This window comes from Megascapheus bottae, chromosome 15 (genome assembly GCF_031878675.1).
Source record: "Megascapheus bottae isolate mThoBot1 chromosome 15, mThoBot2.hap1, whole genome shotgun sequence".
Taxonomy (NCBI): domain Eukaryota; kingdom Metazoa; phylum Chordata; class Mammalia; order Rodentia; family Geomyidae; genus Megascapheus; species Megascapheus bottae.
Genome location: NC_143523.1, coordinates 53,558,690 through 53,585,847, shown reverse-complemented (window position 1 = coordinate 53,585,847; position 27,158 = coordinate 53,558,690). Strand labels below are relative to the sequence as shown.

General features: G+C 43.9%; 1 protein-coding gene across 5 annotated transcripts in view; it reads right to left on the bottom strand.

Moving 5' to 3' along the window:
- LOC150054363 (uncharacterized) overlaps positions 1-27,158 on the bottom strand; it is a 715,379-nt gene that overhangs the window by 616,206 nt on the left and 72,015 nt on the right. For all 5 annotated transcript variants that reach the window (XM_090346707.1, XM_090346706.1, XM_090346705.1 and 2 more), the window contains 2 exons: positions 18,778-18,903; positions 8,283-8,408 (listed from right to left, as the gene is read on the bottom strand). In XM_090346707.1, coding sequence (XP_090202833.1) covers positions 8,283-8,408; positions 18,778-18,903 — 252 coding nt within the window. The remainder of the gene's footprint in view (positions 1-8,282; positions 8,409-18,777; positions 18,904-27,158) is intronic.

Below are 27,158 nucleotides of genomic sequence, written 5' to 3'. Positions count from 1 at the left end.
TGGAAGTCCTGGACCAACTCTATAAGGAGAAAGATGAGTGTGTCATGGAACTCTCCCAGGAGAAGATGCAGAAGAAGGAGGAGCTGCAGGAACTTCTGGTGCTCCTTGTGGGTGAAGGCACACAGTGCCAGGGCCAGATGCCTGCAGACCCTGAGACCCCTGCTGCTGAGGTCACTTCACACCTGCCAAGCCCCTCAAACATTGAAGACAGCAAGGAGCAGAAAATCTTTGCAGATGCCCAACTCAAAGACAGTGTGCAGCCTGCCCAGGTAGAGGCAGGGGGGCCTTGTCCCCGAAAGGCCTCCACCCCAGAGCCCACTGTGATGCTGATGCCTGATACCCAGCCCCCTGAAGAGCTTTCGGGCCAGGGCAATGAGCAATCCCGATCCTCTCCTTTCTTCTCCAGGCTGAGGAAAATGATGTGCTGGCGATAATGGTTCTTTAAAGACTTGTTAGCCACCATGGCAATCTTTTAGGCCTGCACCTAACGGGTGATGACTGGACTTCAACCTCAGGCCAGATAGGACAGAGACTGCGGGAGGTGGCCCTAACTCTAAGTCATCTAAACAGCCACTGGTTGCCGGGGAAGGAGGGCCCTTGATATAGTTTTCACAAATAATCAATTTTTACAAAGAAAAATGAAATGATATATTTACCGAATCCATCATGTTCCGTTTTTATATAAATGACCAAACACAATGTATTCTGTGAACATTTGGGGAGTAATATTTTGAACATGTATAGAAATAAAACTTTAGTTTACAAGTAAAAACAAAATCAGTCTTTAGTGCCCAGGATGGCTTTGAACTGCAATCCTCAGTTCTCAGCCTCCTGAGTAGCTAGCCTCCATGGCCTGCTCAACAATTAAAATTTCAAAAAACAAGGAAAATAACTCTTTGGCTTCAGAATAGTCTGTTGAGGTTCAGGGTACAGCTGGAAGGTTACAAATAGCACCCGCTGGGTGCCACAGGCTCACACCTGCAATCCTAGCTACAGGAGGCTAAGATATGAGGATCACAATTTGAAGCCAGCCCAGGTAGCAAAGTTAATTGGAAACTCATTTCCAACCAACTACCCAAAAAGCTGTAAGTGGAACCATGGCTCAAGTGGTAGAGTGCTAGCCTTAAGCAAGAAACGGTCAGAGACAGAGCCTAAGTCCTGAGTTAAAGCCTTAGTAATTCAAGAGAATGGAAGCATGGAAGCAAGGAAGTGAGAGAGAGAGAGAGAGAGAAAGAAAGAAAAGGAAGAAAAAGTAAAAGTGAGGAAAAGCACATACTGTGCACAAGAGACACAGAGAGAGGGTGCGAGTGAGAAATAGAGGGAAAGAGAAAGAGAGGGAGAGAAAGGGAGAGAACATTACCAGTACAGGTAACCAAAATTGCAAACGAGAAAACAAAACAAAACAACCAAACAATGCCATGGTGATGAAGAAGCACTGCTTTCAACACACACACACACACACACACACACACACACAAATACAAATAAAGATGGAGGAGGAAGCAGACAGCTTATCTAAACCAAGAGGACACCAGGAGAAACCCCAGTCACATCTGGAAAAACAAGAAAAGCGAGGAAGGAAGATGGCGTCGAGACAATAGGGACGCAGCCTAGCCCTCTCTGACAAAAAGAGAGAACCAGGGAGTCCCACGAGCCAACTACCTAAAGAAATCCACAACAACAAACTCAAAAAGCAACGGAGGAGGACTCAAAGCGGAAAAGAAATCCAGATAAAGCTCACATCCAACTTTCTCAAAGAATTCGGAACGCGAAGACCCCTCACCCACCTCTCCCCGCCGGATCCAAGCCACGAAAGCCGCGGAAAGCCGCGAAAAGTGGCAGCTGGTACCGGTCCAAGCCACGAAAAGAGGCTTGAGCGGGTGCCGGCTCCACGCTGGGAAAGCTGTGGCGGGCGCCGGATCTAATCCACGAAAAGCGGTGGCAGTGGAGGGCGCAGGGCTGGGAGCCCAACGGCTGCAGAAACCAGCACAGAACCGGGCCAGCGAACGGCGGAAGCAGCGGAACCCAGACGTGGAACACAGGCGGCGGCGGAGACCCGAGGGGAGTGAAAGACTCCCCACCACCGTGGAGCACCCGCAGACGGATAACACCAATCAAAACTTGTCAACATCTAGAGTCTTCCAGCTACAGAGGTCTAGGTTGGTTATATCTGAAAAACTATAATCGTGTTTAGTATTAATCTTGCTCCCATTTTCAAATGGGCAGAACAAGAAACTCAAGAAAAATGTCCAATCAAGAAACAACATCCCCCACCCAATGTAAACAGACAATGGAACAGTCACTGGCAAACCTAGAGGAGAGTCTTCCAAGTGCTATACAAATGCAATTGATAAACATCATTAATGAAAAATGTGAAAATGTAAAGAAAGAGATAAGGGAGGAAGCCATAGCTGCACAAGAGGAAACCATAAGCAAGGTGATAAGTGAAAAAGAAGAAGCCATAAAGGAGGCCATAATAAAGGTTTTTCAAAGAAAGATGGATGAAGTCATAGAATCCACAAATAAAACGGTGACTGAACTCCAGCAAATGTTCAAAGAAAGTAAAGCTACTGAGTTAACCACTCAAATGGATATCAAGGAGATAAAGAAATCCATACATGATCTAAAAGAAGAGATGCAAGGCATCAAAAATGAGCAACTAGAAGCAAAGGAGATGAAAAATAAAGTAGATAGCTTTGATAGCAGGTTAGACAATGCAGAGGAGAGAATTTCCGGGGCTGAAGATAATTTAGTTATTCTAGAGAAAGAACAGAAAATGAGTCAATCCAAATCTAGGAAAAATGAGAGAGCGCTTCAGGAGGTCCAAGATACAATTAGGAAGCCTAATTTAAGGCTAATTGGTATTGGAGAAAGAGGTCAATGGTACTGGAAATATACTTCAGGGAATCATCTCAGAGAATTTCCCAAACATCCAGAAGGGCAGGCCCATCCAGATACAAGAAGCTTTTAGAACCCCAAACAGACCTGACCAGAAAAGAACATCCCACCGCCACATGGTAATCCGAACTGGATCAAATAGAAACCAAAAAAAGGATCCTAAAGGCAGCCAGGGAAAAGGGTTCAGTAACCTATAAAGGAAAACCAATCAGAATAACCCCAGATTTCTCAGCAGAGACCATGCAAGCAAGAAGTGACTGGAAGCATATATGTCATGCCCTTAAGTCAAATAACTACCAACCAAGAATCCTGTACCCAGCTAAGCTCTCATTCATAACTGAGGGAACAATAAAAACATTCCATTCCAGGGGAAAGCTGCAACAATATGTCGCAACAAAACCAACACTACAGAGAATTCTCAAAGATGTTCTATACATAGAAAACCAAAATAAATGCAATATAGGGAAAGAAATGGCACCTAAACAGCATACCATCTAAGGACCACAGGAACTGTCAAGACACAGGCCCAAATAAAAGCTTTTAAAAATGGTAGGACCGAATAAATATCTCTCAATCCTAACTCTCAATATCAATGGACTTAAATAACTCCAATTAAACGGCATAGGCTGTCTAGTTGGATCAAAAAGCAAGAGCCATCGTTCTGCTGTCTTCAAGAGACACATCTTACCCAAAAAAACAATCATCTTTTGAAAGTGAGAGGTTGGAATAAACTCTATCAAGCTAATGGCCCCCATAAACAGGCTGGAGTTGCCATCCTCATATCAGATAAAATAGACTTCAAACTAAAATTAGAAAAAAAAGACAAAGAAGGTTACTACATACTACTAAAGGGATCTTTCCTCCGGGAAGACATAACGATCCTAAATATTTACACACCCAATCCCGGAGCTCCAAACTTCATCAAGCAAACTTTACTTACACTGAAACCATACATAGATCCAAATACAGTGATTGTCGGTGACTTTAACACACCACTCTCACCTATGGACAGATCAACAAGGCAAAAACTCAACAGAGAAACCTTAGAACTGAACAACTATATAGACCAACTAGATCTAACAGACATCTGCAGAATATTCCACCCAGCAACAACACAATATACGTTTTTCTCAGCAGCACATGGAACATTTTCCAAAATAGATCACATCTTAGGCCATAAAACAAACTTGGACAGATTCAGAAACACTGAAATTATTCCATGCACACTCTCAGACCACAAAGGCATCAAATTGGAACTGAACACACATCTCCACCAAGGAAAACCCTGTAACTTATGGAGACTGAACAACACATTGTTGAATCACCAATGGGTCATCGAAGAGATCAGAACAGAAATCCAACAGTTTATGAAATTTAACAGTAAGGAGCACACAAAATACCAACTCCTTTGGGACACAGCAAAGGCAGTACTCAGAGGAAAATTTATAGCGCTGAGTGCCTACAACAACAAGTGGGAAAAATTGCAAACCAACAAGTTAATGTCTCACCTTAAGATCCTGGAAAAAGAGCAACAAACCACCCTAATCCCAGGAGAAGAAAGCAAATTAGTAAAATCAAAGCAGAATTAAATGATTTGGAATCCAAAAAAACTATAGAAAGAATCAACAAAACAAGGAGTTGGTTCTTTGAAAGAATTAACAAAATTGACAAGCCCTTAGTAAATCTTACCAAAAAAAGAAGACAGCATATCGAAATAAACAAAATCACAGATCAAAATGGTAATATCACGACAGATCCTGAATATCCAAGATCCGGAATATCATGAGGGAATACTTCTCAAACCTTTATGCCAACAAATTTGAGAATCTAGATGAAATGGATGAATTCCTAGCCAATATTAACATACCCACACTGAACCAAGAAGAACTAAGCCAACTCAACAGGCCTATTTCAAGCTCTGAAATAGAAATGGCAATTAGAGAACTTCCACCTAAGAAAAGCACAGGGCTAGATGGATTCACAGCTGAATTCTATAAGGTCTTCAAAGCAGAGCTCACACCAATACTCCTCAAGCTCTTCAACGAAATTGAAAATGAAGGTTCCTTACCAAACTCATTCTGTGAAGCCAGTATAACCCTCATCCCCAAACCAGACAGAGATTCATCAAAGAAAGAGAACTATAGACCTATATCTTTGATGAACATCGATGCAAAACTTCTCAACAAAATACTGGCCAACCGTCTACAACACCTCATCAAAAAAATTATACACTATGATCAAACTGGATTCATCACGGGGAGGCAAAGCTGGTTCAACATACACAAATCAATTAATATAATTCAACACATCAACAGGAGCAAGGACAAAAATCACATGATTGTCCCAATAGACACGGAAAAGGCATTTGACAAGATCCAACACCCCTTTATGTTAAAAGCTCTGGAGAAACTAGGAATCCATGGAACATTCCTCAATGTAATAAAGGCTGTGTATGAGAAACCTACTGCTAGTATTACACTTAATGGTGAAAATCTAAAGCCATTCCCTCTAAAATCAGGAACGAGACAAGGATGCCCACTCTCTCCACTCCTCTTTAACATAGTACTAGAATTCCTAGCCAGTGCAATAAGGCAAGAAGCAAGCATAAAGGGGATCCAAGGAGGGAAAGAGGAAATAAAACTATCCCTCTTTGCAGATGACATGATTCTGTATTTACAGAATCGTATAGACTCTACTCCCAAGCTCCTTGAGCTGATTCAAAGCTTTGGAAGAGTAGCAGGCTATAAAATCAACCCTCAAAAATCAACTGCCTTCCTTTACGCCAACAGTGAGAGGAACGAGGCAATAATCAGGAAAGAAAGTCCTTTCACAATAGCCTCAAAGAAAATAAAGTACCTAGGAATTAGCTTAACTAAGAATGTAAAGGACCTTTTTGACGAAAACTTTAAAACCCTAAAAAAGGAAATTAAAGCAGAACTAAGGAAATGGAAAAACCTCCCATGCTCCTGGATTGGAAGAATCAACATTGTGAAAATGACAATCTTGCCAAGAGCTATCTACAAATTCAATGCAATACCCATCAATATCCCAATGTCATTCTTTAAAGAAATAGAAGAGGCAATCCAAAATTTCATATGGAATAATAAAAGACCCCGTATAGCAAAAACACTTCTTAGCAGAAAGAGCAGCGCTGGAGGAATTTCAATTCCAAACTTTAGACTCTATTACAGAGCTATAATTAATAAAACAGCTTGGTACTGGCACAAGAGCAGGCCTGAAGACCAATGGAATAGAACTGAGGACCCAGATATTAAACCACAGACCTATGGCCACCTAATCTTTGACAAGGGAGCCAAAAATAGAATGGAAGAAAGACAGCCTCTTCAACAAGTTGTGCTGGCAGAACTGGTTAAACACCTGCAGAACACTAAAGTTGGATCCTTCTTTGTCACCCTGCACTAGAATTAACTCCAAATGGATCAAAGACCTGGAGGTAAAAGCTGACACACTGAAAACTTTACAGGAAGGAATAAGAGATACACTATGCCTCCTTGGCACAGGTCGAAACTTTCTTAATAAGGACCAAGAATCACAACAAATCAGAGAAAGACTGGATAAGTGGGACTGCATTAAACTGCAGAGCTTTTGTAAGGCAAAGGACATAGCTAGTTAACTAATCAGGAAGCCTACAGAGTGGGAGAAGATCTTCACCAACCAAACAACGGACAAAGGCCTCATATCTAAAATATATCAACAACTCAAAAAATTGAATCACTCCAAAACTAACCTCCAAAGTAACAACCATCCCATTAAAAAATGGGCCAAAGACTTAAAGAGAGTCTTCTCTGAAGAAGAAACAAAAAAGGCCTACGGACACATGAAGAAATGCTCAACATCTCTGGTCATAAAAGAAATGCAAATCAAAACAACTCTAAGATTCCACCTCACTCCAGTTAGAATGGCCAGGATCAGGAAAACGAATAACAACAGATGCTGGAGGGGATGTGGACAGGAGGGATCACTACTACACTGTTGGTGGGAGTGCAAACTCGTTCAACCACTGTGGAAAGCAGTGTGGCAGTGCCTCAAAAGGCTAAACACAGAACTCCCCTATGACCCAGCAATTCCACTACTTGGCATTTACCCAACCATCCAGAAACAAGGACATACTAAATCCACTAGCACAACAATGTTCATTGCAGCACTATTCACCATAGCAAAGATATGGAACCAACCCAGATGTCCCTCAGTTGATGAGTGGATCAACAAGTTGCGGTATTTGTACACAATGGAATTCTATGCTGCTGTCAGAAAGAATGACATCGCCCCATTTGTTAGGAAATGGAAAGACTTAGAAAAAATCATATTAAGTGAAGTAAGCCAGACTCAAAGGAACTTAGGCTCAATGGTTTCCCTCATTCGTCATAATCAGTAGAAACCTTGGGCTCTACTAGCAGAGATCTGCAATAGAGCAAAATCTTGATACATAAGGCCATATAATGTGAAGCTAATTGAAAGGACCTCCAGGATATCGAAACAAAAGCCATATAATGAATGATTGTTGTCCTTAATGTACTATGTTGTCTCTCATCTCCTTTGCTGTCCCTTGGTTATCTCATGTTGGTATAGTATCTCACTTTGTTATCTGATATATTGAATTTATTTGTATTTGGATATTTGAAATTTGATAGGGAAGGGGGGAAAACCAAGATGAGTGGAGGGTTTGGGGGGGGGGAGGGAAATGAGTACCAAGGCATGTGAAAGGGTATCAAGGTATGTGAATTAATGCACCTTCTATATGGCAAATATCATGTAACCCTTTTACTAATTACAATAAGAAAATATGGAAAAAGAAAAATAAATAAATAAATAAATGAAAGGACTGGGAGTTTGGCCTAACGGTATAGTGCTTGCTTAGCATGCACGGACAACCCGGGTTTGATTCCTCGGTACCACATACATAGAAAAGGCTAGAAGTGTTGCTGTGGCTCAAGTGGTAGAGCTCTAGCCTTGAGAAAGTCCAAGGTCAGACATCAGGCCCTGAGTTCAAATCCAGGACTGGCAAAAAAAATTGAAAAAGAAACTGCACCTGTCCAACTATAGCAAGTCCCACACTCTCCCCAAACTAGACCAGAGTTGGATGGGGCTGGGACTGCAGGAGCAGACTCCACCCATTCTGCCTGCATCACAAGATTCTGGCCACACCCCCTATTAGTTCCTGTTTCTCGCTGACCAATGGGATCGGAGATTTGGGGCCACGCCCACATTCCACGCTGCCTAGCAATACTGGTATTCTGTCTGTTGACTTATACCACTACCAGCAAATGTTGAAGGGAGAGGTGGCTGAGTGGTGATCGAGAGAATCCAGGTGATTTGGCGATAGACTCGGATACTCGCTTACTTATTAGTGATTGGGTACGTACAGGAGATTTCGAAGAGCCTGGGAATGTGGCCGGTCCATCTTTCCCATCCCAGAGCTGGCACGTCTGAACGATCAAAACCAAGAAAGAAACGACTGCAGGAACATCAGCAGAACTATCTTCATGGATCTGAAAAGATAAGGAAGAAAAATAAAAGGGGAGGCAAGCCCACGACCAACACCACTGGGGTCTGTAATTCACGTGAGGGTGCAGCCAGAGACCAAGCTGACCCTGAGCCTCGCCTGCCTTCAGGCACAGTCGGAGCAGCCAGGGTCAAGAGTGTCACAGGTCCCAAGAACAACAAGGATCTGGAGAGGGGCTACCAATACCTGCTGCTAGCCCTGGACTGGAGCAAATTACGACATCAACAGCTCTTCCGTGAAATCCACCAACTAAAGCAGGTAAAGAAAGAGCTGCAGGAACAACAGCAGGAAGAAAATGAGAAGCTGGCCCAGGTGCAAGAAACACTGAAAGCAGAGTTAGAAGACCACAAGGTAGCCACACAGATGCTGCTTTCAGAAAAAGGCCACTTACAATCTGCCCTGGCCCACATGGAACAGGAAGTCAAACGAAGTCAGGTGGAGCATGAAGATCTGACCAGCCGCCTGCAGGCTTCTCAGCAACGCAGCTTAGACCTAGAGATGGCCTTGTCTGCCCTCACCACCACGCAGAAGGACATTGAGCAGAAGAACAGACAGCTCATCCAAGACCTGGGTGATGTGAAGCTGCAGCTCGAGGAAAAGAGCAGAAGCTGTGACAACCTGCAGGAGCTGAATGCAGACTTACAGGGGAAGCTGGACGTGCTCCGGACCCAGAAGTCCAACATGAAATTGAAAATAGAAAAATTCCAACGAGTGCTAGAGGAGCGGGCAGTGCTGAAAAGAAAAATAGAAAGTGTGCAAAGTGTGGTGAGTGCATTGAGGTTGGAGAGGGACAAGATTGCGGAGGACCTGAGGGTGGAGAGGTCCACGTGGACGGAGAAGGTGCGGCGGCTCTCACAGGAGATGAACCAACTCACAGACGAGCGCGAGGAAGACCTGTGGCAGACGGTGGATCTAGAGAACAAGCTGGCAGAAATGGAGAACAAGCTGGCAGAGGCACAGCCCCCTGCAGGACCATCTCAGGCTGACTTAAAGAACCTGGAGCAACAACTTCAATTCCAGGTTCAGGAAAACCAAAGCCTCAGTCTCCAGAACCTGGAGCGACAGGAACGGCTGCTGATACTGCAGAAGAAAGTGGGCGACAAGGCTCAGTCCAACATCTTTGAGACCCAGAAATGCACAGACCTGCAAATGAGAGAGCTGAAAGAGCAGCTGGAGCAGCTGCAGGAAGCTTTCCACAGGCTGAGCACTGAGAAGGACCAGCTCACCAGCCTCCTGACCTCAGAGCAAAAGGAGAATGAACACCTTCTGGAGAAGCTGGAGCAGCGAGAGATGGAATTAGGAGAATGGAAAGAGGTGGCTGAAGGAAGTTTTCAAACAGCCCAGAGTCTTCAGGAGCTCAATGCTCAGTACCTGGCCCAGCTGCAGGAACTCAAAACCACCTGTGAAGAGAACATGGCCTCCATTCAGCAGCTGAGTGCAGAGAAGGAGGAGCTGCAACAGCACCTGCTGAGGCACACCCAGCTGCTGGAGCAGCAGCAGCAGCAGCAGGACCTGACCCTGACCCAAGAGTTGCAGGACACTCTCCAGTGCCTGGAAGTCACTACACAAGAGAAGGAGCAACTCCAGGCCCAGCTGAGCTTCCTGGCTTTCCAGGAAGGTCAAGAAGGGGACAAGGAAGAAGCAAGGGCTGAGGAGGCAACTCCAGCCGCCGTGACCATCCCAGAGGCTGTGGACATCCCACAAGTCATGAAGGCCTTTTACCCGAAAGCAAAAGCAGTTGCTGAGGTGACAAAAGTGAAACTCAGCCAACAGCTGCAGGAGCAGCAGGCCCACTGCCAGTGCCTGGCCAACTTGGCAGCCCAGTGCCAGACCAAGCTGGAGCAGCAGGCCCTGTTTCCCAAGAGCAGGAACCATGGTCCCTCAGGGGACAGGAAGCAGGACACGCGGGTGTCTAAGAAGATGAGAATGTGCTTCCTCCAGCCCCTGCCTGATAAAGTGGAGCACCAGAGTCCAGCAGGGGACCTCCAGCACCGGTGTGCCCAGCTGTCCAAACACATCAGCACCCTCGACGACTCCATAATGCTGTACAAAGAACAGATGGAAGTCCTGGACCAACTCTATAAGGAGAAAGATGAGTGTGTCATGGAACTCTCCCAGGAGAAGATGCAGAAGAAGGAGGAGCTGCAGGAACTTCTGGTGCTCCTTGTGGGTGAAGGCACACAGTGCCAGGGCCAGATGCCTGTAGACCCTGAGACCCCTGCTGCTGAGGTCACTTCACACCTGCCAAGCCCCTCAAACATTGAAGACAGCAAGGAGCAGAAAATCTTTGCAGATGCCCAACTCAAAGACAGTGTGCAGCCTGCCCAGGTAGAGGCAGGGGGGCCTTGTCCCCGAAAGGCCTCCACCCCAGAGCCCACTGTGATGCTGATGCCTGATACCCAGCCCCCTGAAGAGCTTTCGGGCCAGGGCAATGAGCAATCCCGATCCTCTCCTTTCTTCTCCAGGCTGAGGAAAATGATGTGCTGGCGATAATGGTTCTTTAAAGACTTGTTAGCCACCATGGCAATCTTTTAGGCCTGCACCTAACGGGTGATGACTGGACTTCAACCTCAGGCCAGATAGGACAGAGACTGCGGGAGGTGGCCCTAACTCTAAGTCATCTAAACAGCCACTGGTTGCCGGGGAAGGAGGGCCCTTGATATAGTTTTCACAAATAATCAATTTTTACAAAGAAAAATGAAATGATATATTTACCGAATCCATCATGTTCCGTTTTTATATAAATGACCAAACACAATGTATTCTGTGAACATTTGGGGAGTAATATTTTGAACATGTATAGAAATAAAACTTTAGTTTACAAGTAAAAACAAAATCAGTCTTTAGTGCCCAGGATGGCTTTGAACTGCAATCCTCAGTTCTCAGCCTCCTGAGTAGCTAGCCTCCATGGCCTGCTCAACAATTAAAATTTCAAAAAACAAGGAAAATAACTCTTTGGCTTCAGAATAGTCTGTTGAGGTTCAGGGTACAGCTGGAAGGTTACAAATAGCACCCGCTGGGTGCCACAGGCTCACACCTGCAATCCTAGCTACAGGAGGCTAAGATATGAGGATCACAATTTGAAGCCAGCCCAGGTAGCAAAGTTAATTGGAAACTCATTTCCAACCAACTACCCAAAAAGCTGTAAGTGGAACCATGGCTCAAGTGGTAGAGTGCTAGCCTTAAGCAAGAAACGGTCAGAGACAGAGCCTAAGTCCTGAGTTAAAGCCTTAGTAATTCAAGAGAATGGAAGCATGGAAGCAAGGAAGTGAGAGAGAGAGAGAGAAAGAAAGAAAAGGAAGAAAAAGTAAAAGTGAGGAAAAGCACATACTGTGCACAAGAGACACAGAGAGAGGGTGGGAGTGAGAAATAGAGGGAAAGAGAAAGAGAGGGAGAGAAAGGGAGAGAACATTACCAGTACAGGTAACCAAAATTGCAAACGAGAAAACAAAACAAAACAACCAAACAATGCCATGGTGATGAAGAAGCACTGCTTTCAACACACACACACACACACACACACACACACACACACACACACACACACACAAATACAAATAAAGATGGAGGAGGAAGCAGACAGCTTATCTAAACCAAGAGGACACCAGGAGAAACCCCAGTCACATCTGGAAAAACAAGAAAAGCGAGGAAGGAAGATGGCGTCGAGACAATAGGGACGCAGCCTAGCCCTCTCTGACAAAAAGAGAGAACCAGGGAGTCCCACGAGCCAACTACCTAAAGAAATCCACAACAACAAACTCAAAAAGCAATGGAGGAGGACTCAAACCGGAAAAGAAATCCAGATAAAGCTCACATCCAACTTTCTCAAAGAATTCGGAACGCGAAGACCCCTCACCCACCTCTCCCCGCCGGATCCAAGCCACGAAAGCCGCGGAAAGCCGCGAAAAGTGGCAGCTGGTACCGGTCCAAGCCACGAAAAGAGGCTTGAGCGGGTGCCGGCTCCACGCTGGGAAAGCTGTGGCGGGCGCCGGATCTAATCCACGAAAAGCGGTGGCAGTGGAGAGCGCAGGGCTGGGAGCCCAACGGCTGCAGAAACCAGCACAGAACCGGGCCAGCGAACGGCGGAAGCAGCGGAACCCAGACGTGGAACACAGGCGGCGGCGGAGACCCGAGGGGAGTGAAAGACTCCCCACCTCCGCGGAGCACCCGCAGACGGATAACACCAATCAAAACTTGTCAACATCTAGAGTCTTCCAGCTACAGAGGTCTAGGTTGGTTATATCTGAAAAACTATAATCGTGTTTAGTATTAATCTTGCTCCCATTTTCAAATGGGCAGAACAAGAAACTCAAGAAAAATGTCCAATCAAGAAACAACATCCCCCACCCAATGTAAACAGACAATGGAACAGTCACTGGCAAACCTAGAGGAGAGTCTTCCAAGTGCTATACAAATGCAATTGATAAACATCATTAATGAAAAATGTGAAAATGTAAAGAAAGAGATAAGGGAGGAAGCCATAGCTGCACAAGAGGAAACCATAAGCAAGGTGATAAGTGAAAAAGAAGAAGCCATAAAGGAGGCCATAATAAAGGTTTTTCAAAGAAAGATGGATGAAGTCATAGAATCCACAAATAAAACGGTGACTGAACTCCAGCAAATGTTCAAAGAAAGTAAAGCTACTGAGTTAACCACTCAAATGGAAATCAAGGAGCTAAAGAAATCCATACATGATCTAAAAGAAGAGATGCAAGGCATCAAAAATGAGCAACTAGAAGCAAACGAGATGAAAAATAAAGTAGATAGCTTTGATAGCAGGTTAAACAATGCAGAGGAGAGAATTTCCGGGGCTGAAGATAATTTAGTTATTCTAGAGAAAGAACAGAAAATGAGTCAATCCAAATCTAGGAAAAATGAGAGAGCGCTTCAGGAGGTCCAAGATACAATTAGGAAGCCTAATTTAAGGCTAATTGGTATTGGAGAAAGAGGTCAATGGTACTGGAAATATACTTCAGGGAATCATCTCAGAGAATTTCCCAAACATCCAGAAGGGCAGGCCCATCCAGATACAAGAAGCTTTTAGAACCCCAAACAGACCTGACCAGAAAAGAACATCCCACCGCCACATGGTAATCCGAACTGGATCAAATAGAAACCAAAAAAAGGATCCTAAAGGCAGCCAGGGAAAAGGGTTCAGTAACCTATAAAGGAAAACCAATCAGAATAACCCCAGATTTCTCAGCAGAGACCATGCAAGCAAGAAGTGACTGGAAGCATATATGTCATGCCCTTAAGTCAAATATCTACCAACCAAGAATCCTGTACCCAGCTAAGCTCTCATTCATAACTGAGGGAACAATAAAAACATTCCATTCCAGTGAAAAGCTGCAACAATATGTCGCAACAAAACTAACACTACAGAGAATTCTCAAAGATGTTCTATACATAGAAAACCAAAATAAATGCAATATAGGGAAAGAAATGGCACCTAAACAGCATACCATCTAAGGACCACAGGAACTGTCAAGACACAGGCCCAAATAAAAGCTTTTAAAAATGGTAGGACTGAATAAATATCTCTCAATCCTAACTCTCAATATCAATGGACTTAAATAACTCCAATTAAACGGCATAGGCTGTCTAGTTGGATCAAAAAGCAAGAGCCATCGTTCTGCTGTCTTCAAGAGACACATCTTACCCAAAAAAACAATCATCTTTTGAAAGTGAGAGGTTGGAATAAACTCTATCAAGCTAACGGCCCCCATAAACAGGCTGGAGTTGCCATCCTCATATCAGATAAAATAGACTTCAAACTAAAATTAGAAAAAAAAAGACAAAGAAGGTTACTACATACTACTAAAGGGATCTTTCCTCCGGGAAGACATAACGATCCTAAATATTTACACACCCAATCCCGGAGCTCCAAACTTCATCAAGCAAACTTTACTTACACTGAAACCATACATAGATCCAAATACAGTGATTGTCGGTGACTTTAACACACCACTCTCACCTATGGACAGATCAACAAGGCAAAAACTCAACAGAGAAACCTTAGAACTGAACAACTATATAGACCAACTAGATCTAACAGACATCTGCAGAATATTCCACCCAGCAACAACACAATATACGTTTTTCTCAGCAGCACATGGAACATTTTCCAAAATAGATCACATCTTAGGCCATAAAACAAACTTGGACAGATTCAGAAACACTGAAATTATTCCATGCACACTCTCAGACCACAAAGGCATCAAATTGGAACTGAACACACATCTCCACCAAGGAAAACCCTGTAACTTATGGAGACTGAACAACACATTGTTGAATCACCAATGGGTCATCGAAGAGATCAGAACAGAAATCCAACAGTTTATGAAATTTAACAGTAAGGAGCACACAAAATACCAACTCCTTTGGGACACAGCAAAGGCAGTACTCAGAGGAAAATTTATAGCGCTGAGTGCCTACAACAACAAGTGGGAAAAATTGCAAACCAACAAGTTAATGTCTCACCTTAAGATCCTGGAAAAAGAGCAACAAACCACCCTAATCCCAGGAGAAGAAAGCAAATTAGTAAAATCAAAGCAGAATTAAATGATTTGGAATCCAAAAAAACTATAGAAAGAATCAACAAAACAAGGAGTTGGTTCTTTGAAAGAATTAACAAAATTGACAAGCCCTTAGCAAATCTTACCAAAAAAAGAAGACAGCATATCGAAATAAACAAAATCGCAGATCGAAATGGTAATATCACGACAGATCCTGAATATCCAAGATCCGGAATATCATGAGGGAATACTTCTCAAACCTTTATGCCAACAAATTTGAGAATCTAGATGAAATGGATGAATTCCTAGCCAATATTAACATACCCACACTGAACCAAGAAGAACTAAGCCAACTCAACAGGCCTATTTCAAGCTCTGAAATAGAAATGGCAATTAGAGAACTTCCACCTAAGAAAAGCACAGGGCTAGATGGATTCACAGCTGAATTCTATAAGGTCTTCAAAGCAGAGCTCACACCAATACTCCTCAAGCTCTTCAACGAAATTGAAAATGAAGGTTCCTTACCAAACTCATTCTGTGAAGCCAGTATAACCCTCATCCCCAAACCAGACAGAGATTCATCAAAGAAAGAGAACTATAGACCTATATCTTTGATGAACATCGATGCAAAACTTCTCAACAAAATACTGGCCAACCGTCTACAACACCTCATCAAAAAAATTATACACTATGATCAAACTGGATTCATCACAGGGAGGCAAAGCTGGTTCAACATACGCAAATCAATTAATATAATTCAACACATCAACAGGAGCAAGGACAAAAATCACATGATTGTCCCAATAGACACGGAAAAGGCATTTGACAAGATCCAACACCCCTTTATGTTAAAAGCTCTGGAGAAACTAGGAATCCATGGAACATTCCTCAATGTAATAAAGGCTGTGTATGAGAAACCTACTGCTAGTATTACACTTAATGGTGAAAATCTAAAGCCATTCCCTCTAAAATCAGGAACGAGACAAGGATGCCCACTCTCTCCACTCCTCTTTAACATAGTACTAGAATTCCTAGCCAGTGCAATAAGGCAAGAAGCAAGCATAAAGGGGATCCAAGGAGGGAAAGAGGAAATAAAACTATCCCTCTTTGCAGATGACATGATTCTGTATTTACAGAATCGTATAGACTCTACTCCCAAGCTCCTTGAGCTGATTCAAAGCTTTGGAAGAGTAGCAGGCTATAAAATCAACCCTCAAAAATCAACTGCCTTCCTTTACGCCAACAGTGAGAGGAACGAGGCAATAATCAGGAAAGAAAGTCCTTTCACAATAGCCTCAAAGAAAATAAAGTACCTAGGAATTAGCTTAACTAAGAATGTAAAGGACCTTTTTGACGAAAACTTTAAAACCCTAAAAAAGGAAATTAAAGCAGAACTAAGGAAATGGAAAAACCTCCCATGCTCCTGGATTGGAAGAATCAACATTGTGAAAATGACAATCTTGCCAAGAGCTATCTACAAATTCAATGCAATACCCATCAATATCCCAATGTCATTCTTTAAAGAAATAGAAGAGGCAATCCAAAATTTCATATGGAATAATAAAAGACCCCGTATAGCAAAAACACTTCTTAGCAGAAAGAGCAGCGCTGGAGGAATTTCAATTCCAAACTTCAGACTCTATTACAGAGCTTTAATTAATAAAACAGCTTGGTACTGGCACAAGAGCAGGCCTGAAGACCAATGGAATAGAACTGAGGACCCAGATATTAAACCACAGACCTATGGCCACCTAATCTTTGACAAGGGAGCCAAAAATAGAATGGAGAAAGACAGCCTCTTCAACAAGTTGTGCTGGCAGAACTGGTTAAACACCTGCAGAACACTAAAGTTGGATCCTTCTTTGTCACCCTGCACTAGAATTAACTCCAAATGGATCAAAGACCTGGAGGTAAAAGCTGACACACTGAAAACTTTACAGGAAGGAATAGGAGATACACTATGCCTCCTTGGCACAGGTCGAAACTTTCTTAATAAGGACCAAGAATCACAACAAATCAGAGAAAGACTGGATAAGTGGGACTGCATTAAACTGCAGAGCTTTTGTAAGGCAAAGGACATAGCTAGTTAACTAATCAGGAAGCCTACAGAGTGGGAGAAGATCTTCACCAACCAAACAACGGACAAAGGCCTCATATCTAAAATATATCAACAACTCAAAAAATTGAATCACTCCAAAACTAACCTCCAAAGTAACAACCATCCCATTAAAAAATGGGCCAAAGACTTAAAGAGAGTCTTCTCTGAAGAAGAAACAAAAAAGGCCTACGGACACATGAAGAAATGCTCAACATCTCTGGTCGTAAAAGAAATGCAAATCAAAACAACTCTAAGATTCCACCTCACTCCAGTTAGAATGGCCAGGATCAGGAAAACGAATAACAACAGATGCTGGAGGGGATGTGGACAGGAGGGATCACTACTACACTGTTGGTGGGAGTGCAAACTCGTTCAACCACTGTGGAAAGCAGTGTGGCAGTGCCTCAAAAGGCTAAACACAGAACTCCCCTATGACCCAGCAATTCCACTACTTGGCATTTACCCAACCATCCAGAAACAAGGACATACTAAATCCACTAGCACAACAATGTTCATTGCAGCACTATTCACCATAGCAAAGATATGGAACCAACCCAGATGTCCCTCAGTTGATGAGTGGATCAACAAGTTGTGGTATTTGTACACAATGGAATTCTATGCTGCTGTCAGAAAGAATGACATCGCCCCATTTGTTAGGAAATGGAAAGACTTAGAAAAAATCATATTAAGTGAAGTAAGCCAGACTCAAAGGAACTTAGGCTCAATGGTTTCCCTCATTCGTCATAATCAGTAGAAACCTTGGGCTCTACTAGCAGAGATCTGCAATAGAGCAAAATCTTGATACATAAGGCCATATAATGTGAAGCTAATTGAAAGGACCTCCAGGATATCGAAACAAAAGCCATATAATGAATGATTGTTGTCCTTAATGTACTATGTTGTCTCTCATCTCCTTTGCTGTCCCTTGGTTATCTCATGTTGGTATAGTATCTCACTTTGTTATCTGATATATTGAATTTATTTGTATTTGGATATTTGAAATTTGATAGGGAAGGGGGGAAAACCAAGATGAGTGGAGGGTTTGGGGGGGGGGAGGGAAATGAGTACCAAGGCATGTGAAAGGGTATCAAGGTATGTGAATTAATGCACCTTCTATATGGCAAATATCATGTAACCCTTTTACTAATTACAATAAGAAAATATGGAAAAAGAAAAATAAATAAATAAATAAATGAAAGGACTGGGAGTTTGGCCTAACGGTATAGTGCTTGCTTAGCATGCACGGACAACCCGGGTTTGATTCCTCGGTACCACATACATAGAAAAGGCTAGAAGTGTTGCTGTGGCTCAAGTGGTAGAGCTCTAGCCTTGAGAAAGTCCAAGGTCAGACATCAGGCCCTGAGTTCAAATCCAGGACTGGCAAAAAAAATTGAAAAAGAAACTGCACCTGTCCAACTATAGCAAGTCCCACACTCTCCCCAAACTAGACCAGAGTTGGATGGGGCTGGGACTGCAGGAGCAGACTCCACCCATTCTGCCTGCATCACAAGATTCTGGCCACACCCCCTATTAGTTCCTGTTTCTCGCTGACCAATGGGATCGGAGATTTGGGGCCACGCCCACATTCCACGCTGCCTAGCAATACTGGTATTCTGTCTGTTGACTTATACCACTACCAGCAAATGTTGAAGGGAGAGGTGGCTGAGTGGTGATCGAGAGAATCCAGGTGATTTGGCGATAGACTCGGATACTCGCTTACTTATTAGTGATTGGGTACGTACAGGAGATTTCGAAGAGCCTGGGAATGTGGCCGGTCCATCTTTCCCATCCCAGAGCTGGCACGTCTGAATGATCAAAACCAAGAAAGAAACGACTGCAGGAACATCAGCAGAACTATCTTCATGGATCTGAAAAGATAAGGAAGAAAAATAAAAGGGGAGGCAAGCCCACGAGCAACACCACTGGGGTCTGTAATTCACATGAGGGTGCAGCCAGAGACCAAGCTGACCCTGAGCCTCGCCTGCCTTCAGGCACAGTCGGAGCAGCCAGGGTCAAGAGTGTCACAGGTCCCAAGAACAACAAGGATCTGGAGAGGGGCTACCAATACCTGCTGCTAGCCCTGGACTGGAGCAAATTACGACATCAACAGCTCTTCCGTGAAATCCACCAACTAAAGCAGGTAAAGAAAGAGCTGCAGGAACAACAGCAGGAAGAAAATGAGAAGCTGGCCCAGGTGCAAGAAACACTGAAAGCAGAGTTAGAAGACCACAAGGTAGCCACACAGATGCTGCTTTCAGAAAAAGGCCACTTACAATCTGCCCTGGCCCACATGGAACAGGAAGTCAAACGAAGTCAGGTGGAGCATGAAGATCTGACCAGCCGCCTGCAGGCTTCTCAGCAACGCAGCTTAGACCTAGAGATGGCCTTGTCTGCCCTCACCACCACGCAGAAGGACATTGAGCAGAAGAACAGACAGCTCATCCAAGACCTGGGTGATGTGAAGCTGCAGCTCGAGGAAAAGAGCAGAAGCTGTGACAACCTGCAGGAGCTGAATGCAGACTTACAGGGGAAGCTGGACGTGCTCCGGACCCAGAAGTCCAACATGAAATTGAAAATAGAAAAATTCCAACGAGTGCTAGAGGAGCGGGCAGTGCTGAAAAGAAGAATAGAAAGTGTGCAAAGTGTGGTGAGTGCATTGAGGTTGGAGAGGGACAAGATTGCGGAGGACCTGAGGGTGGAGAGGTCCACGTGGACGGAGAAGGTGCGGCGGCTCTCACAGGAGATGAACCAACTCACAGACGAGCGCGAGGAAGACCTGTGGCAGACGGTGGATCTAGAGAACAAGCTGGCAGAAATGGAGAACAAGCTGGCAGAGGCACAGCCCCCTGCAGGACCATCTCAGGCTGACTTAAAGAACCTGGAGCAACAACTTCAATTCCAGGTTCAGGAAAACCAAAGCCTCAGTCTCCAGAACCTGGAGCGACAGGAACGGCTGCTGATACTGCAGAAGAAAGTGGGCGACAAGGCTCAGTCCAACATCTTTGAGACCCAGAAATGCACAGACCTGCAAATGAGAGAGCTGAAAGAGCAGCTGGAGCAGCTGCAGGAAGCTTTCCACAGGCTGAGCACTGAGAAGGACCAGCTCACCAGCCTCCTGACCTCAGAGCAAAAGGAGAATGAACACCTTCTGGAGAAGCTGGAGCAGCGAGAGATGGAATTAGGAGAATGGAAAGAGGTGGCTGAAGGAAGTTTTCAAACAGCCCAGAGTCTTCAGGAGCTCAATGCTCAGTACCTGGCCCAGCTGCAGGAACTCAAAACCACCTGTGAAGAGAACATGGCCTCCATTCAGCAGCTGAGTGCAGAGAAGGAGGAGCTGCAACAGCACCTGCTGAGGCACACCCAGCTGCTGGAGCAGCAGCAGCAGCAGCAGGACCTGACCCTGACCCAAGAGTTGCAGGACACTCTCCAGTGCCTGGAAGCCACTACACAAGAGAAGGAGCAACTCCAGGCCCAGCTGAGCTTCCTGGCTTTCCAGGAAGGTCAAGAAGGGGACAAGGAAGGAGCAAGGGCTGAGGAGGCAACTCCAGCCGCCGTGACCATCCCAGAGGCTGTGGACATCCCACAAGTCATGAAGGCCTTTTACCCGAAAGCAAAAGCAGTTGCTGAGGTGACAAAAGTGAAACTCAGCCAACAGCTGCAGGAGCAGCAGGCCCACTGCCAGTGCCTGGCCAACTTGGCAGCCCAGTGCCAGACCAAGCTGGAGCAGCAGGCCCTGTTTCCCAAGAGCAGGAACCATGGTCCCTCAGGGGACAGGAAGCAGGACACGCTGGTGTCTAAGAAGATGAGAATGTGCTTCCTCCAGCCCCTGCCTGATAAAGTGGAGCACCAGAGTCCAGCAGGGGACCTCCAGCACCGGTGTGCCCAGCTGTCCAAACACATCAGCACCCTCGACGACTCCATAATGCTGTACAAAGAACAGATGGAAGTCCTGGACCAACTCTATAAGGAGAAAGATGAGTGTGTCATGGAACTCTCCCAGGAGAAGATGCAGAAGAAGGAGGAGCTGCAGGAACTTCTGGTGCTCCTTGTGGGTGAAGGCACACAGTGCCAGGGCCAGATGCCTGTAGACCCTGAGACCCCTGCTGCTGAGGTCACTTCACACCTGCCAAGCCCCTCAAACATTGAAGACAGCAAGGAGCAGAAAATCTTTGCAGATGCCCAACTCAAAGACAGTGTGCAGCCTGCCCAGGTAGAGGCAGGGGGGCCTTGTCCCCGAAAGGCCTCCACCCCAGAGCCCACTGTGATGCTGATGCCTGATACCCAGCCCCCTGAAGAGCTTTCGGGCCAGGGCAATGAGCAATCCCGATCCTCTCCTTTCTTCTCCAGGCTGAGGAAAATGATGTGCTGGCGATAATGGTTCTTTAAAGACTTGTTAGCCACCATGGCAATCTTTTAGGCCTGCACCTAACGGGTGATGACTGGACTTCAACCTCAGGCCAGATAGGACAGAGACTGCGGGAGGTGGCCCTAACTCTAAGTCATCTAAACAGCCACTGGTTGCCGGGGAAGGAGGGCCCTTGATATAGTTTTCACAAATAATCAATTTTTACAAAGAAAAATGAAATGATATATTTACCGAATCCATCATGTTCCGTTTTTATATAAATGACCAAACACAATGTATTCTGTGAACATTTGGGGAGTAATATTTTGAACATGTATAGAAATAAAACTTTAGTTTACAAGTAAAAACAAAATCAGTCTTTAGTGCCCAGGATGGCTTTGAACTGCAATCCTCAGTTCTCAGCCTCCTGAGTAGCTAGCCTCCATGGCCTGCTCAACAATTAAAATTTCAAAAAACAAGGAAAATAACTCTTTGGCTTCAGAATAGTCTGTTGAGGTTCAGGGTACAGCTGGAAGGTTACAAATAGCACCCGCTGGGTGCCACAGGCTCACACCTGCAATCCTAGCTACAGGAGGCTAAGATATGAGGATCACAATTTGAAGCCAGCCCAGGTAGCAAAGTTAATTGGAAACTCATTTCCAACCAACTACCCAAAAAGCTGTAAGTGGAACCATGGCTCAAGTGGTAGAGTGCTAGCCTTAAGCAAGAAACGGTCAGAGACAGAGCCTAAGTCCTGAGTTAAAGCCTTAGTAATTCAAGAGAATGGAAGCATGGAAGCAAGGAAGTGAGAGAGAGAGAGAGAAAGAAAGAAAAGGAAGAAAAAGTAAAAGTGAGGAAAAGCACATACTGTGCACAAGAGACACAGAGAGAGGGTGCGAGTGAGAAATAGAGGGAAAGAGAAAGAGAGGGAGAGAAAGGGAGAGAACATTACCAGTACAGGTAACCAAAATTGCAAACGAGAAAACAAAACAAAACAACCAAACAATGCCATGGTGATGAAGAAGCACTGCTTTCAACACACACACACACACACACACACACACACACACACACACACACACACACACACAAATACAAATAAAGATGGAGGAGGAAGCAGACAGCTTATCTAAACCAAGAGGACACCAGGAGAAACCCCAGTCACATCTGGAAAAACAAGAAAAGCGAGGAAGGAAGATGGCGTCGAGACAATAGGGACGCAGCCTAGCCCTCTCTGACAAAAAGAGAGAACCAGGGAGTCCCACGAGCCAACTACCTAAAGAAATCCACAACAACAAACTCAAAAAGCAATGGAGGAGGACTCAAACCGGAAAAGAAATCCAGATAAAGCTCACATCCAACTTTCTCAAAGAATTCGGAACGCGAAGACCCCTCACCCACCTCTCCCCGCCGGATCCAAGCCACGAAAGCCGCGGAAAGCCGCGAAAAGTGGCAGCTGGTACCGGTCCAAGCCACGAAAAGAGGCTTGAGCGGGTGCCGGCTCCACGCTGGGAAAGCTGTGGCGGGCGCCGGATCTAATCCACGAAAAGCGGTGGCAGTGGAGGGCGCAGGGCTGGGAGCCCAACGGCTGCAGAAACCAGCACAGAACCGGGCCAGCGAACGGCGGAAGCAGCGGAACCCAGACGTGGAACACAGGCGGCGGCGGAGACCCGAGGGGAGTGAAAGACTCCCCACCACCGTGGAGCACCCGCAGACGGATAACACCAATCAAAACTTGTCAACATCTAGAGTCTTCCAGCTACAGAGGTCTAGGTTGGTTATATCTGAAAAACTATAATCGTGTTTAGTATTAATCTTGCTCCCATTTTCAAATGGGCAGAACAAGAAACTCAAGAAAAATGTCCAATCAAGAAACAACATCCCCCACCCAATGTAAACAGACAATGGAACAGTCACTGGCAAACCTAGAGGAGAGTCTTCCAAGTGCTATACAAATGCAATTGATAAACATCATTAATGAAAAATGTGAAAATGTAAAGAAAGAGATAAGGGAGGAAGCCATAGCTGCACAAGAGGAAACCATAAGCAAGGTGATAAGTGAAAAAGAAGAAGCCATAAAGGAGGCCATAATAAAGGTTTTTCAAAGAAAGATGGATGAAGTCATAGAATCCACAAATAAAACGGTGACTGAACTCCAGCAAATGTTCAAAGAAAGTAAAGCTACTGAGTTAACCACTCAAATGGAAATCAAGGAGCTAAAGAAATCCATACATGATCTAAAAGAAGAGATGCAAGGCATCAAAAATGAGCAACTAGAAGCAAACGAGATGAAAAATAAAGTAGATAGCTTTGATAGCAGTTTAAACAATGCAGAGGAGAGAATTTCCGGGGCTGAAGATAATTTAGTTATTCTAGAGAAAGAACAGAAAATGAGTCAATCCAAATCTAGGAAAAATGAGAGAGCGCTTCAGGAGGTCCAAGATACAATTAGGAAGCCTAATTTAAGGCTAATTGGTATTGGAGAAAGAGGTCAATGGTACTGGAAATATACTTCAGGGAATCATCTCAGAGAATTTCCCAAACATCCAGAAGGGCAGGCCCATCCAGATACAAGAAGCTTTTAGAACCCCAAACAGACCTGACCAGAAAAGAACATCCCACCGCCACATGGTAATCCGAACTGGATCAAATAGAAACCAAAAAAAGGATCCTAAAGGCAGCCAGGGAAAAGGGTTCAGTAACCTATAAAGGAAAACCAATCAGAATAACCCCAGATTTCTCAGCAGAGACCATGCAAGCAAGAAGTGACTGGAAGCATATATGTCATGCCCTTAAGTCAAATAACTACCAACCAAGAATCCTGTACCCAGCTAAGCTCTCATTCATAACTGAGGGAACAATAAAAACATTCCATTCCAGGGGAAAGCTGCAACAATATGTCGCAACAAAACTAACACTACAGAGAATTCTCAAAGATGTTCTATACATAGAAAACCAAAATAAATGCAATATAGGGAAAGAAATGGCACCTAAACAGCATACCATCTAAGGACCACAGGAACTGTCAAGACACAGGCCCAAATAAAAGCTTTTAAAAATGGTAGGACCGAATAAATATCTCTCAATCCTAACTCTCAATATCAATGGACTTAAATAACTCCAATTAAACGGCATAGGCTGTCTAGTTGGATCAAAAAGCAAGAGCCATCGTTCTGCTGTCTTCAAGAGACACATCTTACCCAAAAAAACAATCATCTTTTGAAAGTGAGAGGTTGGAATAAACTCTATCAAGCTAACGGCCCCCATAAACAGGCTGGAGTTGCCATCCTCATATCAGATAAAATAGACTTCAAACTAAAATTAGAAAAAAAAAGACAAAGAAGGTTACTACATACTACTAAAGGGATCTTTCCTCCGGGAAGACATAACGATCCTAAATATTTACACACCCAATCCCGGAGCTCCAAACTTCATCAAGCAAACTTTACTTACACTGAAACCATACATAGATCCAAATACAGTGATTGTCGGTGACTTTAACACACCACTCTCACCTATGGACAGATCAACAAGGCAAAAACTCAACAGAGAAACCTTAGAACTGAACAACTATATAGACCAACTAGATCTAACAGACATCTGCAGAATATTCCACCCAGCAACAACACAATATACGTTTTTCTCAGCAGCACATGGAACATTTTCCAAAATAGATCACATCTTAGGCCATAAAACAAACTTGGACAGATTCAGAAACACTGAAATTATTCCATGCACACTCTCAGACCACAAAGGCATCAAATTGGAACTGAACACACATCTCCACCAAGGAAAACCCTGTAACTTATGGAGACTGAACAACACATTGTTGAATCACCAATGGGTCATCGAAGAGATCAGAACAGAAATCCAACAGTTTATGAAATTTAACAGTAAGGAGCACACAAAATACCAACTCCTTTGGGACACAGCAAAGGCAGTACTCAGAGGAAAATTTATAGCGCTGAGTGCCTACAACAACAAGTGGGAAAAATTGCAAACCAACAAGTTAATGTCTCACCTTAAGATCCTGGAAAAAGAGCAACAAACCACCCTAATCCCAGGAGAAGAAAGCAAATTAGTAAAATCAAAGCAGAATTAAATGATTTGGAATCCAAAAAAACTATAGAAAGAATCAACAAAACAAGGAGTTGGTTCTTTGAAAGAATTAACAAAATTGACAAGCCCTTAGCAAATCTTACCAAAAAAAGAAGACAGCATATCGAAATAAACAAAATCGCAGATCGAAATGGTAATATCACGACAGATCCTGAATATCCAAGATCCGGAATATCATGAGGGAATACTTCTCAAACCTTTATGCCAACAAATTTGAGAATCTAGATGAAATGGATGAATTCCTAGCCAATATTAACATACCCACACTGAACCAAGAAGAACTAAGCCAACTCAACAGGCCTATTTCAAGCTCTGAAATAGAAATGGCAATTAGAGAACTTCCACCTAAGAAAAGCACAGGGCTAGATGGATTCACAGCTGAATTCTATAAGGTCTTCAAAGCAGAGCTCACACCAATACTCCTCAAGCTCTTCAACGAAATTGAAAATGAAGGTTCCTTACCAAACTCATTCTGTGAAGCCAGTATAACCCTCATCCCCAAACCAGACAGAGATTCATCAAAGAAAGAGAACTATAGACCTATATCTTTGATGAACATCGATGCAAAACTTCTCAACAAAATACTGGCCAACCGTCTACAACACCTCATCAAAAAAATTATACACTATGATCAAACTGGATTCATCACAGGGAGGCAAAGCTGGTTCAACATACGCAAATCAATTAATATAATTCAACACATCAACAGGAGCAAGGACAAAAATCACATGATTGTCTCAATAGACACGGAAAAGGCATTTGACAAGATCCAACACCCCTTTATGTTAAAAGCTCTGGAGAAACTAGGAATCCATGGAACATTCCTCAATGTAATAAAGGCTGTGTATGAGAAACCTACTGCTAGTATTACACTTAATGGTGAAAATCTAAAGCCATTCCCTCTAAAATCAGGAACGAGACAAGGATGCCCACTCTCTCCACTCCTCTTTAACATAGTACTAGAATTCCTAGCCAGTGCAATAAGGCAAGAAGCAAGCATAAAGGGGATCCAAGGAGGGAAAGAGGAAATAAAACTATCCCTCTTTGCAGATGACATGATTCTGTATTTACAGAATCGTATAGACTCTACTCCCAAGCTCCTTGAGCTGATTCAAAGCTTTGGAAGAGTAGCAGGCTATAAAATCAACCCTCAAAAATCAACTGCCTTCCTTTACGCCAACAGTGAGAGGAACGAGGCAATAATCAGGAAAGAAAGTCCTTTCACAATAGCCTCAAAGAAAATAAAGTACCTAGGAATTAGCTTAACTAAGAATGTAAAGGACCTTTTTGACGAAAACTTTAAAACCCTAAAAAAGGAAATTAAAGCAGAACTAAGGAAATGGAAAAACCTCCCATGCTCCTGGATTGGAAGAATCAACATTGTGAAAATGACAATCTTGCCAAGAGCTATCTACAAATTCAATGCAATACCCATCAATATCCCAATGTCATTCTTTAAAGAAATAGAAGAGGCAATCCAAAATTTCATATGGAATAATAAAAGACCCCGTATAGCAAAAACACTTCTTAGCAGAAAGAGCAGCGCTGGAGGAATTTCAATTCCAAACTTTAGACTCTATTACAGAGCTTTAATTAATAAAACAGCTTGGTACTGGCACAAGAGCAGGCCTGAAGACCAATGGAATAGAACTGAGGACC